The sequence below is a fragment of the Leptidea sinapis genome, chromosome 15 (assembly GCF_905404315.1).
Source record: "Leptidea sinapis chromosome 15, ilLepSina1.1, whole genome shotgun sequence".
NCBI lineage: Eukaryota > Metazoa > Arthropoda > Insecta > Lepidoptera > Pieridae > Leptidea > Leptidea sinapis.
The window spans coordinates 493,010-514,345 of NC_066279.1; the positions used below are offsets into that span (position 1 = coordinate 493,010).

At 33.9% G+C, this 21,336-nt stretch overlaps 1 protein-coding gene and 1 long non-coding RNA gene across 4 annotated transcripts; one reads left to right on the top strand and one right to left on the bottom strand.

Annotated features, from left to right (window-relative positions):
• The first annotated feature begins 1,500 nt into the window (after positions 1 to 1,500).
• On the top strand, positions 1,501 to 18,837 carry LOC126968386 (uncharacterized). Its single transcript, XM_050813391.1, has 12 exons — positions 1,501 to 1,531; positions 1,771 to 1,814; positions 5,583 to 5,741; positions 7,272 to 7,391; positions 9,023 to 9,160; positions 9,938 to 10,134; positions 11,197 to 11,396; positions 12,019 to 12,235; positions 14,217 to 14,366; positions 15,325 to 15,405; positions 15,765 to 15,888; positions 16,401 to 18,837. The coding sequence occupies exons 2-12, from the start codon at positions 1,780 to 1,782 to the stop codon at positions 16,594 to 16,596; spliced, it is 1,617 nt and encodes a 538-aa protein (XP_050669348.1). The 5' UTR covers positions 1,501 to 1,531; positions 1,771 to 1,779; the 3' UTR covers positions 16,597 to 18,837.
• On the bottom strand, positions 3,223 to 21,298 carry LOC126968440 (uncharacterized). Of its 3 annotated transcripts, XR_007730205.1 has the most exons (4): positions 20,981 to 21,298; positions 19,969 to 20,058; positions 6,480 to 6,712; positions 3,223 to 4,178 (listed from the first exon to the last, which is right to left on the bottom strand). It is a non-coding gene; the product is annotated as an uncharacterized LOC126968440 (long non-coding RNA). The 3 variants fall into 3 exon arrangements; XR_007730204.1 differs by lacking the exon at positions 6,480 to 6,712 and having other exon boundaries at positions 20,981 to 21,286; XR_007730203.1 differs by lacking the exon at positions 6,480 to 6,712 and having other exon boundaries at positions 19,965 to 20,058; positions 20,981 to 21,285.
• Between the last annotated feature and the right edge of the window lie 38 nt (positions 21,299 to 21,336).

A 21,336-nucleotide genomic window follows, 5' to 3' on the forward strand; every position in this document is an offset into this window, starting at 1 on the left:
TCTGGACACCATTCTGCGCATCTGATCTTTTCACCAACTCCTGCCAATGTATCAAACGGCCGACTGTTGGTTTTCTTGTCTGCGCACCCACGTCCAATCCAACTGATTTGTTTGCCCAGTGTGCCCAGTGCCTACTAGTAGCCTAATCCGATCAAACTATCGACCGATAGAAAATCCGTAGTCTGCGGGACTCTAAAATAATACAATACAAATTGAAAAACTTTTCTTTATTCATCTACACCAAATGTGTGTACATTATATTAAGTAGGGGAACCTGTTGTACCTAGGACAGATTTTAGATATCTATTTTTTATTTGACGAACTGTACTCAAACCATTTTTGCATATCTTGAAAGGTAAATTATTTGAGTATTCACCACCAAAATATCAATAATGTATATTTCATACTTACATCTGTTTTAATAATTAAAACGAAAAAAGGGATTTATGGCCAAAGTACGACATAGGTACCCTATGTATATAGGCCAGTACTCTATGGTGTACCTTGGACAGATTGAGGAATTGGGGGTAATTTATGGAAAATATAATTATGCTTAACTAAAACCGTTTTATTCGTTTATATAACATATTTAACAAAAATAATTAACAGATTCTGAACAAAATCAAAGTGATATCCATAGTTTCTTTTTTCTAATGAGACAAAATCTTTTATATTTTATTAGGAATATTATATTATGTTAATGTGAAATAATTTAAGAAAATATTCTTCTGGCCAAATTACAACACCTAACGGCCGTTTTCAGTAACCTATCTACCCTTAGTTTAACTTACTAGAGGTAGGCAAATCTATCCTTTACGCTTACTTGCATTTCAATAACCTATTGACAGATAGCATTGGACATAACTATGGATAGATAACATCCTGTTGACAGTTACTGAGGTACAACACTACTCCAAGTTCAACAAAACGGTGGATTTCAAATAATTTGGGGTTACACATCTCGAAACTTTATGATTGTTTTAATACGATAATAGATAAAGAAATGAACCAAAAGCATATAATAGTTCAGTGACTATTTTAAAACTATCAGACTTCGAAGCACATTTAAAATACTTAGGTACTTTTTCTCCCTAAAAACCCTTGATAACACCAAACACTTAACGGCGGTTAGTGACTACTTTCAAATTGAATAGTCAGTAGTGACGTACAGAATACACTAGACAATAGAATTTAACATCGCGGGAATTTTTGAAACCACCCTAATGGCTTATGTACACATAGTGCCAAGGTACAACAGGTTTCCCTACTAATAAAGGTTATGAACAATAATTTAGCTAAATTGAAGTGGCGGAGCCACAAAAGTAAATGTTGGAGATAGGTACCTATTGCTACCTGCTGGTGAGTTCACGGAATGAACCAGTATGAACAATGAGCATGAACTTCACGCTCATGTGTCATGACTCATCACTGCTTTTTTATTTATTATGTAGGTATAGGTTCGACTTCATTTCAGTCACTCAGTACATACTCAGCTGTTATCAGTTATAGCTGACTCCTGAGTAGAATCGTGGTACCTAATCTGATTTTTTTTTATGGTAGCTAAGTATATAAAGTCGTTATTTATATTGTTTGTCTATGCATTGTGTCATATATAAAATATAATTCAGTAAATTAAATAATTGGCGGGTAAGATGTCATTAGTTTAGTCGTGGTTTAAAATATTTTGGTTTAATATTATATTATTTCTTATGCTTTCTATAAAATACACGAATTTGTTTGTATTAAATTATAGGTATAAATTTCTTACAGTGTTAGAAAATGGATATTTCGCAGCAATTTCCATCTATTCCTTGGTGAGTTTATACTTTTTTTATATCATTTTGTATATTAAGTTGCGTATATGACTTATGATAATATTATTATTATTGATAGACACCACAAAATTTGTTTTTTTTCGTTTTGAATAAAAAAGGAAACAAAAAACTTTAATAATGATTAAGACTTTTAAACTTGATTATTGAAAAATGTTATTAAGATGTGATCAAATCTGATAATAATATGAATCACAGTTGGATTGACATATTATTTATTGATGATTAAACAGTCAATAATTATGGTGCAATTTTTCCCACTTTCACCTTAGTTGGTAAGATACCAACATAACATTTATTATTACACAAAGATACAGTTCGTCATATCTACTAATTTATCAGACTGTAAAAGTAAAACTATTTAATTTTCAAACTTTATCTGTGTAAAATACGACAAGCCGTCAAAATGCGGGCAGCCGTAAAATTTTAAATATCAAGGTTTGTTCATTTATTTACTTCAGTTTAGAATACATAGATTATATATTTGTTGAATCATCTAAATTTAAAAGGTTATCCAAATATTTTAATTTTTTTAACGCCTCTGGGATCAAGCCCTTTTGGGGCCTAAGAATTGACAATTAAATGAACATTACCTAATAACTAACCTGTGTTTTATCTATGTCTGCTTATTGTGTGTGTCCCGTCGAGAGTCTACTATTTCCGGAAGTAATGATAACTTAAAAAGTACTCATGATAAAAACGTGTCAACTTAGGTAAAGACCGAAATGGTCTTTGAAAAATCATCATCTCTTTGCACCCTCACTACTTTCATTGCGTAAATCGGACAGATGGTGGTTCTGGACTTGATAAAACCAATCGTGAATATCATTCATTGGCTCCAATACACCAAAATGGCTTTTTATCATTATTTTTTCGCTATTACATCTTCTGAGTCGACACCAAATGCAAATCTTTAAATTTCAATTAGACCTTCTTCAAAATTGCCGTCAGAAGAAGCTCCTAGAAAGCAATATTCTTTATCGATAAAAGCCCGCAGTTTTTTATTTGAACATTTTCTTCTACAAGCTGGCTATTCTAAGGCATGAGCTTCATATTCTGTTCCATGTCTGATGGAGCAGGTACATGATTTAAATTTTAGCTAAGATAGCTTTCACAAGTGATGCAATTTTTTTTCCTGTTCGTATTTTGCATATTTTAGATGACTTTAATTTCTTAATATTACGATCAATCTCATAACTGTTTGATGCTTGTTTCTCAATGTTGGCTAGAAACAGCTTCTTTGCATTATCAAAATAATTTTAGTTTTCATATCTGGACTCTGACACTCCATTTATTTTTATTTAGTTTTATCCAAATTATGTTTGGTTTTACAGTGCTTTGGGCGAGTTGTGTAATATGAAATAAAAAAATTATAAAAATAAAAGATTGGTTCGGAGTTAAGGCTTTATTTTTTTTAGTTTTAAAATTTTGCGAAAAGCAAGGCCGCTATGAACCATATTAAAAACCATTCTCCGTCATAAAATAAGTCCGTCTGTTGCATAACAGTTACATTATACAGTTAATATTTTTTTAACTCATGATTAATGACTTAATTTACTCTTAAATGGGATGTGGCCTACTGTTAAAGCCCAGTGGTTAGTGACCCTGCTTACTAAGCTAGAGGCCCCAGGTTCGAATCCCGGTAGGTGCAAATATTAATATGATGAATATGGTTGTGTGTTTCGGAGTCATAGATTTTTATGATTATTTATGTATGTTTAAGTCCATTTATTGTATTAAATATTTTAATAATTGTCTTGTACCCATAGAGAATGCCTATGCCTAGTTTGGGGGAAGATAATTTGTGTAAAAGTGTGTCAATATTATATTTTTATTATTATTACACACCACTCGTTCAACAGAAAAGCAAAAACGTTTTTCTATCCCTTAATAATATCCAATTTTGATGATTGCAAGCTCTGCTCGCTAATAAATAAAAGTAATAATAGAAAGTTACGCTTATATGTAACTACGTTTTACTTTGATTTTGTACTGTTTGTTTTACAAAAGCAGAAACATCACATACAAAATGTATTGATAAGATTTTGTGGTCCCGTTAGCCCGTTTGGGGAACGCCAAGATACGATACCTACAACTCAAAGAGATAATAAGGATAATGTTGCGAGAAACCAGATTTCGTTTTCCTCAAGACTTACGCCATTAGTCATACTGGTCTGTTGGGCTATAAGCGCCCGTTCGCGACCTTGTTCGCATAATTTACGCTTACGTGGCACTCGGATGACTGCTTAGCAGCTTTTGCTCGCAATTTCATCAGTTTTAGATCCGTATTCACGTAGTCCGTGATCAAATGTGTCTTCATAATTCGTTTACGTATTGTGACGGCTTCTGGAACATGAATCTTGATTTTATTTTCCGAAGTTCTAGTTTGTTTTTGAAATAAACGATTAATACACAAATAAAATTTGAAAACAAAATTTTATGAAGGATGCAGGACTCGAACCTACGATCTCTGACGTTCCGTGCCAGTGTTCTGCCAACTGAGCTAACCCTTCGAGTGACGTATCGTCATAAAATTTTGTTTTTAAATTTTAGTTGTGTTTTAATCCTAGAAGTGAGGGTTATCACTTTAAAAACATAACAAATTGAAATAAACGATGTATAAGTTACGCATTTATTATACGTAAATAAACTGCCTAGCTAATCAGTGTAGAAGTTTTACCAGTGGGAGGCTCCTTTGCACAGGATGCCGGATAGATTATGGGTACCACAACGGTACCTATTTCTGCCGTGAAGCAGTAATGTGTTAGCATTACTGTGTTTCGGTCTGAAGGGCGCCGTAACTAGTGAAATTACTGGGCAAATTAGACTTAACACCTTATGTCTCAAGGTGACGAGCGCAGTTGTGGTGCCGCTTAGAATTTTTGGGGTTTTTCAAGAATCCTGAGCGGCACTGCATTGTGATGGGTAGGGTGTATCAATTACCATCAGCTGAACGTCCTCTTCGTCTCGTCCCTTATTTTCATAAAAAAAAAACCAAAGTTTCGATAATAAGTCAGAACAGAACCGACTCTCAATCAGATCTTTTTTAATAATCACATTCCCCGTGTAAACATTGAAATGAATAGATACGTGAGGCACTCAGAAAGTTTTGAGAAACAAATTTTAATAAATATTTTCAAAGTAGATACTCTCCACCAGCCTCTTTACAAAGTCTCGTAAGTCTAAACTATACCCGGTTACACTTTTTCGGGACTTGCAGTTTATTTTTTATGAAATTAAGGGACGAGACGAGCAGGACGTTCAGTTGATGGTATTTGATACTCCCTGCCCATTACAATGCAGTACCGCTCAGGATTTTTGAAAAACATAAAAATTCTGAGCGGCAATACAATAGCGCTCGTCACCTGGAGATATAAGATATTAAGTCTCATTTGCCCAGTAATTTCATTAGCTATGGCGCACTTCAGACAGATTACTGCTTCACGGCAATAATTGGCGCCGTTGTGGTACCCATAATCTAGCCGGTATCCTGTGCAAAGGATCCTCCCAGAAAATTCCAGAAATGAGGAATATCACTTCAAAATAACAAATTGTTAAGAATATATTTATGTTGTATATAATTAAGTATTCACGTGTACATGATATTATCAATTAATTTTTACAAGTATTTATACAAAAACATTATTAAATTCAAAATGCACTATGCTATACATACGTAGGTATAGTTAAAAAAAAATTGGGAGCTTACCTTAATGAATGATTCTTAAAATTTTAGTTTAACTATTTCAGGTGCAAACCAGATTGGAGCTACCCGAGTATGGATAAGGATATGAATGAATTATTACGACAGTGCATTGATATCCCGATCTTTGAACCGACTGATGACATCAATGTAATCACAGAAAAAAGCAAACAGTTCCCAATACCGTTCCCTATTGAGACGATGAGGTGAGCCATGTTTACTCATACTAATAATTTATTTATTTATTCATGTATAGGAAACAAACAGTATTATGACACTTAAATATTAACAAATCTTAAAATTACACTTTCACCAGTGAAGTTTCCAACAATTTATACGACACTTTTAGTTAAAAGGTAAGCAACGGTAAGATAAAAACCACAAAACAAAAGTAATACAAATTAACAACTAATTACAAGCTATATAAGTTACACAATACTATACACGCCTATTATACAATACTATAATGAATTAGTTACAAATGAGATAAGTATTCAGAAAAAAAATATAATAATAGTATTTTGTTAATAATCACCACTACTAATCACTACATAAAACAAAACAAAGTCCTCCGCCACATCTATCTGTCTGTTCGCGATAAAATTTAAAACTACATGCTGCTTTCACCAATAGATACCGTGATTCTCGAGGATGGTTTTAAATAATACACTTATATGGTGGAATTGTGTATCTTAAATAGGTCTACAGAAAAGTCCACAATGGTATCTATCTCTTAAGGATACCAGACTGTATCCATTTTAATACTTTAAAAAACAGGCAATCATAAAGCGGTAATGTAAAAACTGTTTATCTACACCTATGCTTTAAATCCTCTATTGAAGATTCTGAAACAGTTAGCTTATTGCCAACATTAAAACATCCAATGTCCTAATAACAATTAAATCATCTAAATGAGTGTTGTAATTTTGTACTGAATTTCATACCAACACTCCTTTGTTTTTTTTTCGATCCCTTCATAGGCAAAGAGATTCAACAGACAGTCACATTCTTATTGCTCGATACGTGGTATCTGTATGAATTTCAAAAAAAGATAATTTTCGTTAACGCGCGTTCCACACTACCAGAAGGTCGCGCGCCGTAAAAAAAAATAGATTATTCGAATTCCCGCCACTGTTGTTTTTCAATTTTTGACAGCACACTGCCAGATATTTGAACGCTGCAAAAGAACATAATAGTAAAGTGAATTTTAATAATTGCACAATACAAAATGTAAATAACTACTAAAATAAATAATTCTTTCATTAATACTTAGTTTATTTGTATATAATCAGTAATGGATGATATTATTAGGTTACTACTAGGACTGGCTGTTTTAATGTTAGCAGTAAGCTGTTTCAGAATCTTTTAGAGGATTCATGTTCTGGTTGTAGATAAAGTCTTGCATGCAACTGTTGATAATTAGGTATTAAACACTCATGTGATACTATTATCACCCCACATTCGTGTTTTAATATCCCTTATTACACATCAGTTGCATAAATAACTATTACACAAATACGATATTAATCCTTTAAATTTTTTTGTTCCATTACTAACTCATTAACTTTGATTAGACCAAAACAGAACACACGTGAAATTATTGTAAAGTCGAACTTCAATGTAAAACAGTGGCAAGAAACTCAATATAATTATTTTTGCATTCAGCTTCAAATCAAGCTGATACATTGATTCTCCAATCTGTTTTTCGTTGATAATTCAGTATTTCATCTTTGCAGACTAGCAACACTAAGAGAAAGAAGGCCAATAGAACGATTAAAGAGTAACATAGTATCAACATATCCCGTTGTCCACGAAAGAGTTCTGCTATTGATGACACGTTTTCTTATTTATAAAAGGTAGTATGCGAAAAGATTTGAATCCATAGATTATGTAAAAAGTTTTATATCTAATTGGGGAAAACCATAGCAAGTACCTATACTGGGTTTGCAACACCGAAATTATAAAAGTAGAAATAGTGTAAGAAGATACAAGGGAGCTAAATTCCTCATTATACACGAGGCTTGTTTTATTAAAATAGGGACAAGACGAGCAGGACCTTCAGCTGATGGTAATTGATACGCGCTGCCTATTAAAATGCAGTGCCGCTCAAGGTTATTGAAAAACCCAAAAATTCTGAGCGGCACTATAACTGCGCTCGTCACCTTAAGACATAAGATGTCAAGTCTCATTTGCCCAGTAATTCACTAGCTACGGCGCCCTTCAGACCGAAACACAGTAATGCTTACACATTACTGCTTCACGGCAGAAATAGGAGCCGTTGTGGTACCCATAATCTAGCCGGCACCCGGTGCAAAGGAGCCTGCCATTGGTAAAGAGGCTGTAGCCCGTAGGAGCCGTAGGCGAGGGCGTAAAACAGCCGAGTGTCTAATGAGTAAGTTACTCACAAGTTTCGCGCTTTTTCAACACACTTGCGAGGAAAAAATAAACATGTATTGCATACATTTTTAAAGTATCGTAAGCAGCTAAGTATTTTTTTTTCTCTAGATTTTGTAGGTAAATAGGCTTTCGTTTGCATTTCGTGCTGCCGAGATTAAATCCATCAAAGTTTTCATCTACTCTACTAAAACTTAACATTTTTACAATTTGTTGCTGTGTGGTAAGTATAAAGCAAGAAATGTGATGTAAACAAAATATGAAAATTATGGGAAAAGGCGCGCAATTGTTTTTTACCATACAGGCTTTCCTTTACTATGGAATTAACATGTCCATTATTAAAATAATAGTATTAATTACCTATTATAAAAATAGTTCATATCAATTGGTATTGCTTTATATAAAAGATTAACGCGTGCTAGTGATGAAGCAACATGCCATGGACATCAGCGACATGGTATGCTGTGAGCTTGAAGGTAATTAACCTAAGAAATACTGAAGCCGGTAATTTATTTCGCAATTGGTAGTTTCAGGCGAAATTTCGCACAGAACGCGCTATTGTAGAATTCCAGAAGTCAACATGATGCGGGTATCTTTAAAAAAAGTGCTTACTCGTTCCTGTAATTCCTCTGCAGTTGCAAGAGAGCCGGGGCGGCAGTAATCTAATGATTTAACCTGTTTTTCATTTTATCTCATACAGAATCAATAACTTTTTACGACACTTGAAAAAAGTTTGTTGGGTACCGAAGGACATGCGACATGTCTAGACGATCGCATGGTTACAAATTTTGACATTGTTTCGACTTGGAAACACAGCTCATGGATGCTCACTCCAGTATGTACGTGGATGGAAGATCTTTGAAAACCGCTTTGTTGAAGAATGCCACGCATCCAGATGGTGGAGATGATAATTTAGTTTGTAGCATATGATGCGATGTAGGAGTTCGGTCTGGATCGTCTTCTTTAACAACGTATCCCTGTATCCCTTCAAAATGCCAAGGAATAAAGGCATTTTTGTAATATGAGTTCCATTTTAATATATAATATAATCAACTCAAAAACCATAATATATTGTTGTCTTTTTTTAATTCAGAGAGTTTGGTTCACCAGTAGAGAAGGACTTGTACACAAATATGTCTATCCCGGAGTTTGTCGATAGATTGTTAAAGAAGCGAGCCATTTCATTTTTCAGCAGATTGGATTCCTATACACTACTTACTGGTGAAACTGGGTAAGTTGGTTCAACTAATATTATTACCAGGGTATCCCTTTATTTCTTCCTGGGTAAGGCCGTCACAGCATTCCATTTTTTGATAAATCCAGGTTCATATATAGACATGCCTCTGTCATTTTAGTTTCATCCAATAATTAACTACCTGAGAAAAAATAAGCATCCAACAATGCCTTGTATCGTAGTGATCGGATAATTTCCAGACATACTAAGTACAAAAAACTTAGTATGTTAAATATAAAAAAAATCATAAATTAATTTCAATTGAAAGGTAAGACTAACACAATGATAACTAAAAGAAGCAACGATGGAGTACCGTGTGCATGAGAGCGTTCCCCTCCTGGCCGCGACGTACCGTTTCGCTTACTTGCGTACCGGTACTCGTATTTAAGTATGAGACGAAATCAGTCGCACGTGCTGGTATTCTCAGTAGTGCAAACCGGTTTTTATTTTATTTTTGGAAGTATTTAGTGACAGAACAAAGAGGACAAAGAGAGAGAAAGACAAAACGAAGAGAAAGACCCTCTACTAGTAATTTTATATTACTATTTCTCAATTTATAACGCACATCGACTCCCTAAGTAATTAAATGATGTTATCTTTTCAATTTAATCCATTTTATATAGTGCATCTAGCCAGTGGATTAGCGATTTACAAGTTGTTAGACGACCCGCTAGGATTAATAAGCTGAGAAGTTCGAGTGATAGCGAAAACGTCTCCTCTAAAATGTCATAAGTATATCGACCTAGATCACGTAGTAATAAAAGTAATTTGCAGCGATGATGGGTGGGAACAAGTAGGTACATCACAAGAAATAGAACCATTAAAACTGGACAATTGCCTGAGCTACGATGAGATGAAGCTGTCAGCTATGTTATATATCAGTGGACACACTGAATGTATCAATGATGGGAGTAGACGCAATGTTGGAGTCGTTGATGAAGGAAATATTGAGGAGAATGCTGTTATTATTGGTGAGTAGAATAGAAACATACATAGAAACGAAAATTAATGTCTTGTGCGCTAATTTAATAACAGCGTACTACACGATGGTCTCACACCCTTACCGTATGGCAACGTGAGCAAACAGGAAGTTAAGTAATAACAGTAATTGTACTAAAAATTACCCATTTTAGAGTTGCAAAGTACCCACTAACAATTTGACTAACAATCAAATTCAATACGTAGACAAATATATGTAGAGATCTATATTAAATTATAAATGCGCTCAATCCCTTCCGACAGTTCAGTAATTCACCTGAAATACCACATTTGCCACTTGACACTGTCATCTTCATATTGATTTTATATTAAGTAATATTGCCAGTGCAAAAAACAGAACTAAAAAAGATATAAAATAAAACCTATGTATTCGACAATTATTTTAATTCATCATCAGCCGGAAGACGTCCACTGCTGGACGAAGGACTACCCCAGAGATTTACACGACGATCGGTCCTTCGCTGCCCTCATCCAACGTATTCCGGCGATCTTGACCAGACAGTCGGTCCATCTTGTGGGGGGCCTACCAACACTGCGTCTTCCGGGACGTGGTCGCCATTCGAGGACTTTACTGCCCCAATGGCCATCTGTCCGTCGAACTATGTGCCCTGCCCACTGCCACTTCAGTTTTGCAATCATTTGGATTATGTCGGTAACTTTGGTTCTCCTACGGATCTCCTCATTTCTGATTCGATCTCGCAGGGAAACTCCGAGCATAGCCCTCTCCATTGCCCTCATTATTTTAATTGCTGAACAAATATTATTTAAAAAAAGAAATGGAAGTAGAGAGAAGAAGCAATTTAACCTGTAGGTAGTTATTTTCTTGAGTTGTATAAAGTATATTTGTCAAACATAGACTTCCCCGAATGACATATACTTACCAAAAAAAATTCAACATAGAGAGCAATAACAAGAAGTGTATTAAAAATTAGAAATGCCTATAACATAGTAACTAAAAGAATAAATCCTAGTTTAGGTTTCGACATCAAATATAGTTATTTTTTAAATAATTCCTAAATTGAAAATGATTTTAGGTCTAATTGGTCCTCGCTTCGTGCGAATCGGACGCATGGACTACGAAGACATACTCATAACAGTAAAACAGAACACCATAAGTAATGGTTACGGTGAGGAAGTTACATCGGAATCATGTTTGGATGTACTGACTAAATATTTTAGCAATAACCAAACAGCGAAACATATGTGGAGGCAGATTTGGGCCGAATTCTATCAAGTATGATCATTTTGTTTATTTTTCTCAAGTTTTTCAGCTTCTCCGTAAATTTGCAGAAGATAGTAGATACTTTGAACTATGAAAACAAATAAAAAATTGTTTACCTTTTGGATGGACATGGTAGCCAGCTAGAAGAAAATAAATTATGTATTTGGAGCGGCTTAGTTTCCGACCTACCGGAATTCGTACATCAGAGTGATTCAGATGAATGCGCGGTCGCGATGTTTGACAGACCGGGGGACGCGGGGTGCAACGGTTAGACGGAACGGTTGTACAGAAAATTGATAGTCTCACGAAACTTACTAATTTAACTTAATATATTATATAGGTAACCTTAACTTAAGTATAAAAAGAGTAGGTACCAACATTTTTTGGTTATTCTAAATTATTTGGATTAAATAACTATTGGCAAAGATCTCGTGGAATTATGGTAATTTATTTCGATCGATACGATCTCGAATTATTGGGATTTTGTTTTGCCAAGGATTTTAAGAAATTATTAGTAATTATAAGTAGGAATTATTGTAATCATTTTGATTTGTATTAACTGTTGCTAATGATATTAGTGAAAATCAAGGGCCGTTCTAGATTTAAAAAAAAACTTGACTATATTTTTTTCAAGGTACACAGCCACATATATAAAGAATTAAACTCACATGTACCGGACAGTTCCGAAGACAAACATCTACAACACTATGTTAGGCTTCCTTCGGTCATGATCTTCGATAACGAGGTGTATTACAAGCGTGTAAGTGTGTTAGCTGAATCAGCGCTCATAGAAGGAGACGCGAGGGGCAGGGAGGCGGGGAGAGATGTGTTTCTCAATGTCATTGGATGTGGTAAGTAAAATTTTTTGTATTACTCATGCGGGAAAAATAGTATCTTGGCGCTCGCGTTTGAAAAAGAGCGGTTTGCCCAATGTAGAATTACTTGCGTGCATTGAGTGCGAAAAGTTTGCGCACGCAAATTATACTTGGCACATACACATTTCGAAATATCAAAACTGAATTCAGGTTGACGCGGCTAACAGGTTGACGCGTCTGACAGTTTAATTTAATAAATAAAATTATAATATAAGTTACAATAGTTTAAAAACGAATGTGGTGTCGTAAATAGTACATAAATCGTCGCATTTGTAATACAAAATAGTATGTGCAACTCGTGCTACGTTGTCGATTACACTTTTTGCACAATATACTAAAATTAAACGATATAATGAGAAGTACTTACACTAAGGCCCAATGTTCCAACCACTTAATATATTTTTGTAAATATAGACAATTTTCTGTAGATAAATTACAGAACTATTACATATTAAACTTTTCAAAAATCCTGTCCAAAATAAACAAGTTTACAAAACGGCTAGAAATATCAAAGTTTACCTTTACGCCGGTAGGTACCTATCAAATTCTCGCGAACATTGGACGTTCGACCAAAGAATATATTATAATAGTACAGTTCGACGTGACTTCGTTACAATATTTATTCGTTATTTTTTTTGTGCCTATTTGAAGCGCCACTCGCGAGCGTCAGGCTGCGAGAAAAGCGTACAATACTCTGAAGTACTTTTGAGTTTAGAATTAATTTCGGTCGTTTTCCATGTTATTTATACTTCAGGAATGAACGTAATAAAGTACACAATTTTTTTTGTATGAAATTTTACTATGATCTATCGATGTTTGTTTAGCTGAGGTGTCAATACTGGTTTTAATACCGCAGACTCTCGCTACATGGCCAACAGCGCCAAAATGGCGAATGTCAAACAGGCACAAAAGCACTCTGACAGCCGCCAGTCCAGTGGTATATACTATACAGGGTGTCCCAAGGTTACGGGACATGAAGGGAAAGTACCTTAAATATCGAAGATAGGCTATTTTACTAAAAGAAGACTTTATGTTTTTTTTTAAAGTTAGTAATTCCGCATTACTTTATTTAAGAAGAGTTATTAGTTTTTGGCCATTCTTTCGATTGGCATTATAAAAGTAGGGGTGTTTTTTTTACATTTCAGTCGGTTCGATTGCCAGACGAGGCAAGTAATTTTTAGAAAATCTTTGAATGCAGAAGTATCTTCTATCTATCTTCGATATTTAAGGTACTTTCCCTTCATGTCCCATAACTTTGGGACATCCTGTACAGTAGAGGTCAGTGTTACTATCTCAATAACCACCAACAACGATATTAAGAATAAGAAAAATTTATTTAAATCGATCTTTTTACATGTACATTGTTATTAAATTACAATATGTTTAAATATTTTACAAGCTAATATGTTTGATTACCTTGTGATTGTTATTGAAATTGAATCGCCACACTAGTCGGAGACTGCATCGTGGGTTCATATAGAGCAATGATTAACAATAAACCATTTAACTTGGCAGTCATTTAATGGCATTACTATGGTAAATTTTGAAGGCACTCTAAAAATACAATTAATAAAATAATCAGGAAATAAGATCAAAAAGAAAACGAAGTAATCGTCACCAACTGTTCTGCTACCGCTTATATAGCGGTCTGTCGGCTGCAAGAGGGGAGAGCTGACGTCACGTCTTGAAAATTTTCTTGTGCTTCTAAGAATATACTATTTAATTAAATAACAACAAATTTATTTAAAAGAAAGTAAAAATAGGTAAACACATGTGTATGATTGATTGTTTGTGTGTGCGCGTGTGTGTTTGTGCGTGTGCGTCTGTACATGTAGGTAGGATCAAATTTTTTTCAGTCTTTTCGTAATATTGTTCTCCTACGTTATTACTGATTTTATTTTAATTTTCTTCGTACTGATGTCTAATATACCGATTTAATTAAACTATTTTCTTGTAGGTCTAGGCGATTGGTTGATAAGTTACCACCAAAATGATGTTTATGTGCTAACTTTTTTGGAACGAATCCGTGCTCTGTTAAAGCGGGATTTGCTAAAGCACGTTTCTGATGTCAACTTTTCCTATATTACACCTGTTAAGGTGGTAATGGGTGAGGAATTTTATTTATATCTACTTATTTCAGCAGCCATAAGTATATTGTTCTAGAATTATTGTAAAACGTTCTCGAAATTTTAAATATTAGGAATTAACATGAGAAAATCATGAGTTATTATTAAACGCGAAGTAAAGTTATTCCAAATTTAAAACTTTTGTCTTTATCTTACCTTTGTCACTACAGAATTACGTGACAGGGAGAAGTAATTTTAAACTTGGAGTAACTTTACATGGCGTTTATTAATAAGACAGTAACAGTACAGAGGCACCTAGTCATTTCAAGTAACCCGTCTGTTTAAAATTTATTGTCACCATCGACCAGTCAGAAGAAGAATTCGGACGGACCGAGGCGCATGGACTAGCCATCGTTATCCTTCCCACAATGAAAATGTGAAAATCTTCCTCATGCTCTTTCCTTAAATTTTAATTCTTTATACCTTGAAAAAATTTAGGAGTACTTACCCCCTTGATTTTCACTAACATTTAATTTGATAATGTTTAGTTAATACAAAATCATTTTCGATTTGAATAATTCACTAAGAAATAACCTTCATTTCGTGAAAGATTCTAATAATTTCCTAAAATCCTTGGCAAAACAAAATCTCTATAGTTCGAGATTGTTGAAAAAAAATAACGATAATTCTAGGAGCTCTTTGTCAATAGTTTATTACCAAATCCAAATAATTCGTCTAGCCCTTTCCTTAAATTTTAAGGAAAGCGCATGACGAATATTGTCACGGAATCTTATTCACTCAGGTCGGTTTTATTACAGTCTGTTTTCCCCTGCGTCGGGTGACCTGCGCTTGACAACAGCTGTGCCCCGTACTACACTTAGTGTGAGAGCGTGCTAGCAAAATGATGGTTGCTAATCCGAGACGTTTTATAAATATATTAGGTCTCTGCAAATAGATTGTAATTTGACTTTTGCTTGAAGAATATTTTATCTATTGCAGATATATTTACAAACAGGACAGACTCAGAAAAATTGTCGGAAGAGAAACGAATATTCATTGAATGTAAAAACCATCCCAGGGGTAAGCTTTTGTTTTTACTTTGAAGAAAGTTCTCTTATATTAGAAGAACTAACTTTTAGTTCAGTTCTTGTCAGGGGCATTTCTACCACACCACCTATCTCTACATTAAAACAATTCACTTAAGTATACTGTAGTCTGGTTTAGATGTGTTTACTCTTTGGTCGTTTTTGTAATGTGTTAATATTATTACGAAACTTTCGCTTGTGTGAAATAACCGAAATTCTTTATCTTCGAATTTCGAAGCTTAATGGTTAAACAATGTTATCATGAAAACTACTGAATTTCTAGCGATTTAGCTCCAATTTTTGTAACTTCTTCTCATTTTAACATTTCTAAATGAATTGCATTTATGTTTCTAGGTGGTATTAACGTGCAAATAGAGAGACGGGAGCCATCGGCCAAATTAATTGGCGAACATGCCGGGAAACTATTAGTTCTGACATATCCTTGGGATAGTAACGCCCATCCTGGAAATGACTTCTGGTGAGAATATTAAACCTTTTGTTAGAAGGGTGAATTTGATCTCTATACCATCTTCAATACCATCATACGGAATGAACAGTTATTGCTTAGGGAATACTGCACATAATTAGTTTTTTTTATGACAATATGGACGGATAGCTGATGGTGATTGATACGCCCTACCTATTACAATACAGTGCCGCTCAGGGTTCTTGAAAAGCCCAAAAATTCTGAGCGGCACTCCAATTGCGCTCCTCACCTGAGAAATAGATGTTAAGTCTTATTTGTCCAGTAATTTCACTAGCTACGGCACCCTTCAGACCGAAACACAATAATGTTTACACATTACTGCTTGACGGCAGTAAAAGGCGCCGTTGTGGTACATAATCTAGCCGGCATTCTGTATAAAGAGGCCTGGGTCTTCCCTTTTCTTTTAATACCCCGGGGAAAAGCAGGGCATGTTCTACTGCTATTAAAATATTACTGTTATCACAGAACAATTAATTTTATAATTACTGTATTTTATTTTTCAGGATGGGCAGCTTAAAAAGTTCTGGTGACCCGGCTGCGGCTTGTTCGACTCAAGTTGCCGAGTTACATAACGCCCATATCAACCCGGCTGTTAGTGGATATAACTTGCGAGTTATAGGACGAAATGGCCTTAAAACTCTGTCTGAATACTGCTTAACCTTGACGTCCAGTTCTGTTGATGTTGATGCTGAGATATAAACACTAAAGTTTAATGTGTAGTGTGTGTGTGAAACCTATACTTGATTGACGTCACACAATGGGTTCACTGAAAATCAGTGTTGTGCTCATAATGAATGTATTTATGGACACAACTATAACTGAGTGGACTCCAGTTTTGGAAGACCAGTGCCACATTTAGTATTGCTTTTTTTTCTTTTGTATATAGTAAGTTAAGTATTAAGATTAAGCAAATATTTTGTTTTCATTAACTTTTTTTATGTGAATGTGTCAGTTTTTCTTCCATAATAAATTATTTTCATTTCATTTCATCTTGGGTGTTGAACGAGACTCAGCCGACACGCCCGCTAAGTAACACTAATTAGGGTAAAGTCGGCTCAAGACTAAGGCTGAAATTTATAAAGCGTACTTAGACTGTGCTCAGACCATACTTACGTAAAACTTAGCCGAGTGTAAGCTTAGCATAACCTTTGATTTCTTTTTTATAGTCGTTTTATTTGACAACTGACATTATACTGAGCTTAGGCTAAGACAGCCCAATGCAAAAGTCAAGTTCGCATTTTATCACACTTAGCTATAAGAGACGTGCAGTCATTGATATAAAAGGCAAAAAAGGCATTTATTTTCTCAAAATTGATTCCTTTAGAATCCTTTTTGATGTCATTTCTAATATACTAGATACTACTACCGCTTCGGAAACAAATGGCGCTCTGAGAGACAAGAAGCGGCGCAAGAAACTCTCCCAGCATTTTTTTTTTGCGCGCTTTTCAATAAAAATAGACAATATTGTACAGTCATTTCTATCGCTATAAAATAATCATAATCTAGTCCTAGGCTGTCCGATCATGTAGATTCAGCTGTGGAGTAGTAGGATTTAAGACAGAGCCATTTTTAATAAAATATTTAAATTTATTTATAGATAATGCCTGAACAGTGGCTGAGACTTATAAAAGTATATACATTTACCCTTAAAGCTATTATGTATCTTATGTAACCTACTAGATTTAGTTACAAGCAATCCCTTATTTCTAGTGTTATAATAATGAAAATCACTATTAAGAGCAAAAAGGTGACGATTTTTGTGAACGTATATTAAATTTTCATAAAAATACTGACAATGAACAGTCATAATATTTATTTCAGTCAGAATGTCTATAACCAAGCTGATATATATCACGAACAGCTCTCTTTTGCAGAGCAAACACTATATCAATGTCAGCAGCATGACCCTATTATGACATGACCCTATATTGACAGATTAGCGTTATAATCTTGTAAAAAACAGAGATAGCCGAAATCCACTACGGTTTAAGCAACTGTTCGCTTTCAAACTTAGCTGAATTATACTTCCTCGCCATAGTATTGTCATCACTATTACAAACTTATGTCAAATACACTGCAAGTTTCATACTAAACTAAATTTCAATTTTAACTCTAAGCAGGTCCGCCTCTTATTACCTAGGTACCTAGTATTTACATCCTCTTTGGATTCGACATTCAGGATATTTTTAAATATAGGTAACGTTTTCATTTAAAGTCAACATAATTCATATTTTTAGGGTTCCGTAGCCAAATGACAAAAAACGGAACCCTTATAGATTCGTCATGTCTGTTTGCCTGTCTATCCGTCCGTATGTGACAGCTACTTTTTTCCGAAACTATAAGAACTACACTGTTGACACTTGGTATGTAGATGTATTCTGTGAACCGCATAAAGATTTTCACACAAAATAGAAAAAAAACAATAAATTGTAGGGGTTCCCTATACTTAGAACTGAAACTCAAAAATGTTTTTTCATCAAACCCATACCAATCTATGGATAGGTGTTCAAAAATGATATTGAGGTGTGATTTTTTTCTAAACTAAATAGTTTTTAAAATTTACATTTTGTTTAGTTCACTTATTACGTAAGTTTTGTAGTAAAATATAATGGCATACTTTATCGAAGGCACCACTGAAATCTGTGTATTTTGTCACTTTTTGTCAACATTTTCAATAAGATCGGTCAGAAAACTTAAAATCATCGTATTGCGGCGTGGTTATTTGTCAAATCACATGAAAATTGTCCTTCTTATTTTTAAATAAGTATATTAATAGAAAGAGAAAAAATACCTTATTTATTATAATAATTTCCGTCCTATATGTACATTTATATTATGTTTCTATGTAATTATAAATAACGTGCTAAATTCAGTTATATTTTAAATATAATAAAATAAATAAAATAAAAAATAAATAAAATATAATAAAATAAAAATTAATTTATTGTTTTTATTTAACATTCTCTTAAGACTTAAGCCTTACAATCACAATGTCTCTGCCTCTTAGGTATCTGATCTTGAGTAATAAGGCCTTTGCTTATTAAAACTTGTAGTTACATCAAATCAAATTTATATCATATCAGATTTATTCAAAAAGTCAAAAATAGACACTTATGAAGTTAAACGTTTAACCATTTAGGTACCGCCACTTCACTTTCACTTTAAACAATATTGTAATAAAAACAACTTGAAAACCACTAGAGAAAAAGTAGCAAGAAACACATTGCCATTCTTACCAAAATTTAAATCATTCATTATACAAATTATTTTAATAATTAAACTACAATCTCTTTGAAGCGATGCAACAAAAATATTGAAACGTCATTACTTAGAAGAGTAAGTTAAAAATAAAAAATAAATGCATCAATCCACGCACGCTGTAAATAAAGGTATTATGGGAGCATTTTATCAACATTGTGTAAATATAATATATGTATAATCATAACTATAAAAATAGTACTTAATTTTAAAATTAACAAAGACAAGAGAATTGTAGTAGGTATTTGAAGAAAGCTTGCCTGTAGGACCTACTGTAAGTATTGTAATTATTAGGATAATATTATATATACTTATTGATAAAATATAAACGATTTTTGATAATTTCATTGCTTCTATTGCGCATTGCTATCTGCGCATGTGCTACCTTTCTTCCCGCCAATATTCATCCCTATTTAGAACTACATACTGCGCTTTTAATAACGTATTCTTAGTTCTTACCATCCAACATCGTTTTAATTTACGACTTGTTTGTCGCCTAAAGTATCCATAATGAAACTGTTATTTACATTAAGAAATAACAAATTCATTATTTAAATACACACATATAATGCGACGTAACCTTGAAATTATTTACGGCTCTGTATCATTATGTCGCGTACTAAAGTAGAATCCAATACTCATAAATGTTGGCAGCGATAAAACAGTCAAACAGACGCAGCTGTTAAAATTGCAGCTGAAACTACTTAAGTATTTAATATCTTCAGGATTTTCGAAGTCTCCAAGCGATATTACTTTGGGACTTCTAAGCTATTATTAGAATTTATCACAGCGTAGGGATGGATACATACTTACGTATAAATTGACATTGAGTACGATTACTCTCTATTCTGTGTTATAACCTCCATCAAGTGACGACTAACGACATCTCTAGCAGCAAACGACCTGTAAATAAATGCAACACAAGTGAAAGATGTAGGTAGACCTCAATTATTTTTTCATTCATGGTATTTTTCAGAATTACCAGTACACGAAGACGTAGGCAAAGTTGTATGTAAAAGACGCAACTTTGCCTTGAACTCCATTTTTTTTCTGTACGTGTGAAAGCGGCACTAATAACTTTCCCTGAACAAAATATCTTGACTCAAAGAAATACGGATTAGTATAAATACTTTTTATCTTTAAAAAAGAGCTCAATGCTGGCTCAGCCTCTCCGTGGCTCGGCCTTGCCGCGCGCGGCAGCCTCATGCAAATAATCTATAGACCGAGGCGGCCTCCCGTGGTATACGTCCGAGTCTTCCTCGCGAGGCTGCTCTCTCAGTCAGTACTCAGTACCCATACCTGGTTATCTTTTTGATAAACCATTTTTGTCCTTTCTATCAGGATCAAAATTGAATTACACTCAATGTTGGATAAGGCAATTAAACAATATTGTGAAGTTCGCAAATTAAATCAATTCAACGTAATAGGGCCAAGCCTTTTGCTATCTTCACAGACCCTAAACTTTGTCGTAAGTTTGAACGTTGGAGAACCAAAGCGAACAGTGAGAAAATACGGTCTCAATTAAATCTTAATAAAATATATAATGAAATCAGGCAAAGTTGTGTCACTGAAGTTAACAAGTTTCCAAAACAATGCACAACATTGACTACCAACTTACTTTAGTAAAAACCTTCTTCTTTTAGTAAAAGTCTTTTTATTTAAAAAAAAAAAACAAAGAATACGAGCAAAAGACACTAGACAGTACTTAATACTTATCTTCTTACCTTGAATGTAATAAATAAATAATTGTAATTCTTCACGAAAACACCTATGCAACAAAATATAAATCAGACAAAAAGAAAGACTCTTATACGCAGTGACTTACCTTCAATAATATTATTACATAATTGGCACACCAGTGATTGTGAAAATCATCACCAGATCATCATTGTGTCACTTGGAACAGTTTCAACTTTTAAGTAGGTAGGGTAGATCGTACGATATTTGTTTACATAAACAAACCTTATCATTCGACAAAATTGTGGGCGTGTCAAACAACGCATTTGCATCTGAAAAACATGTTTTCCTTGAAGTATAAAACTTGTGATAAAATATGCGCATAGCTCAGTATCTAAATAAGTGTACAAATAGGTGCTACTGCTACATAAAACAAAATATATTATTATTATTAATTAAACAAGAAGTACAATAAAAGAGGTTAAAGATTTATTTGAAAAGTTA

What these genes read in the sequence shown, in the direction of transcription:
- LOC126968386 (XM_050813391.1), top strand. Translation starts at nt 1,780, where the DNA reads ATGGATATTTCGCAGCAATTTCCATCTATTCCTTG. An exon ending in GGAGAATGCTGTTATTATTG is followed by an intron (nt 10,135 to 11,196) that starts GTGAGTAGAATA and finishes AAATGATTTTAG; the next exon opens with GTCTAATTGGTCCTCGCTTC. An exon ending in CATCCTGGAAATGACTTCTG is followed by an intron (nt 15,889 to 16,400) that starts GTGAGAATATTA and finishes TTTATTTTTCAG; the next exon opens with GATGGGCAGCTTAAAAAGTT.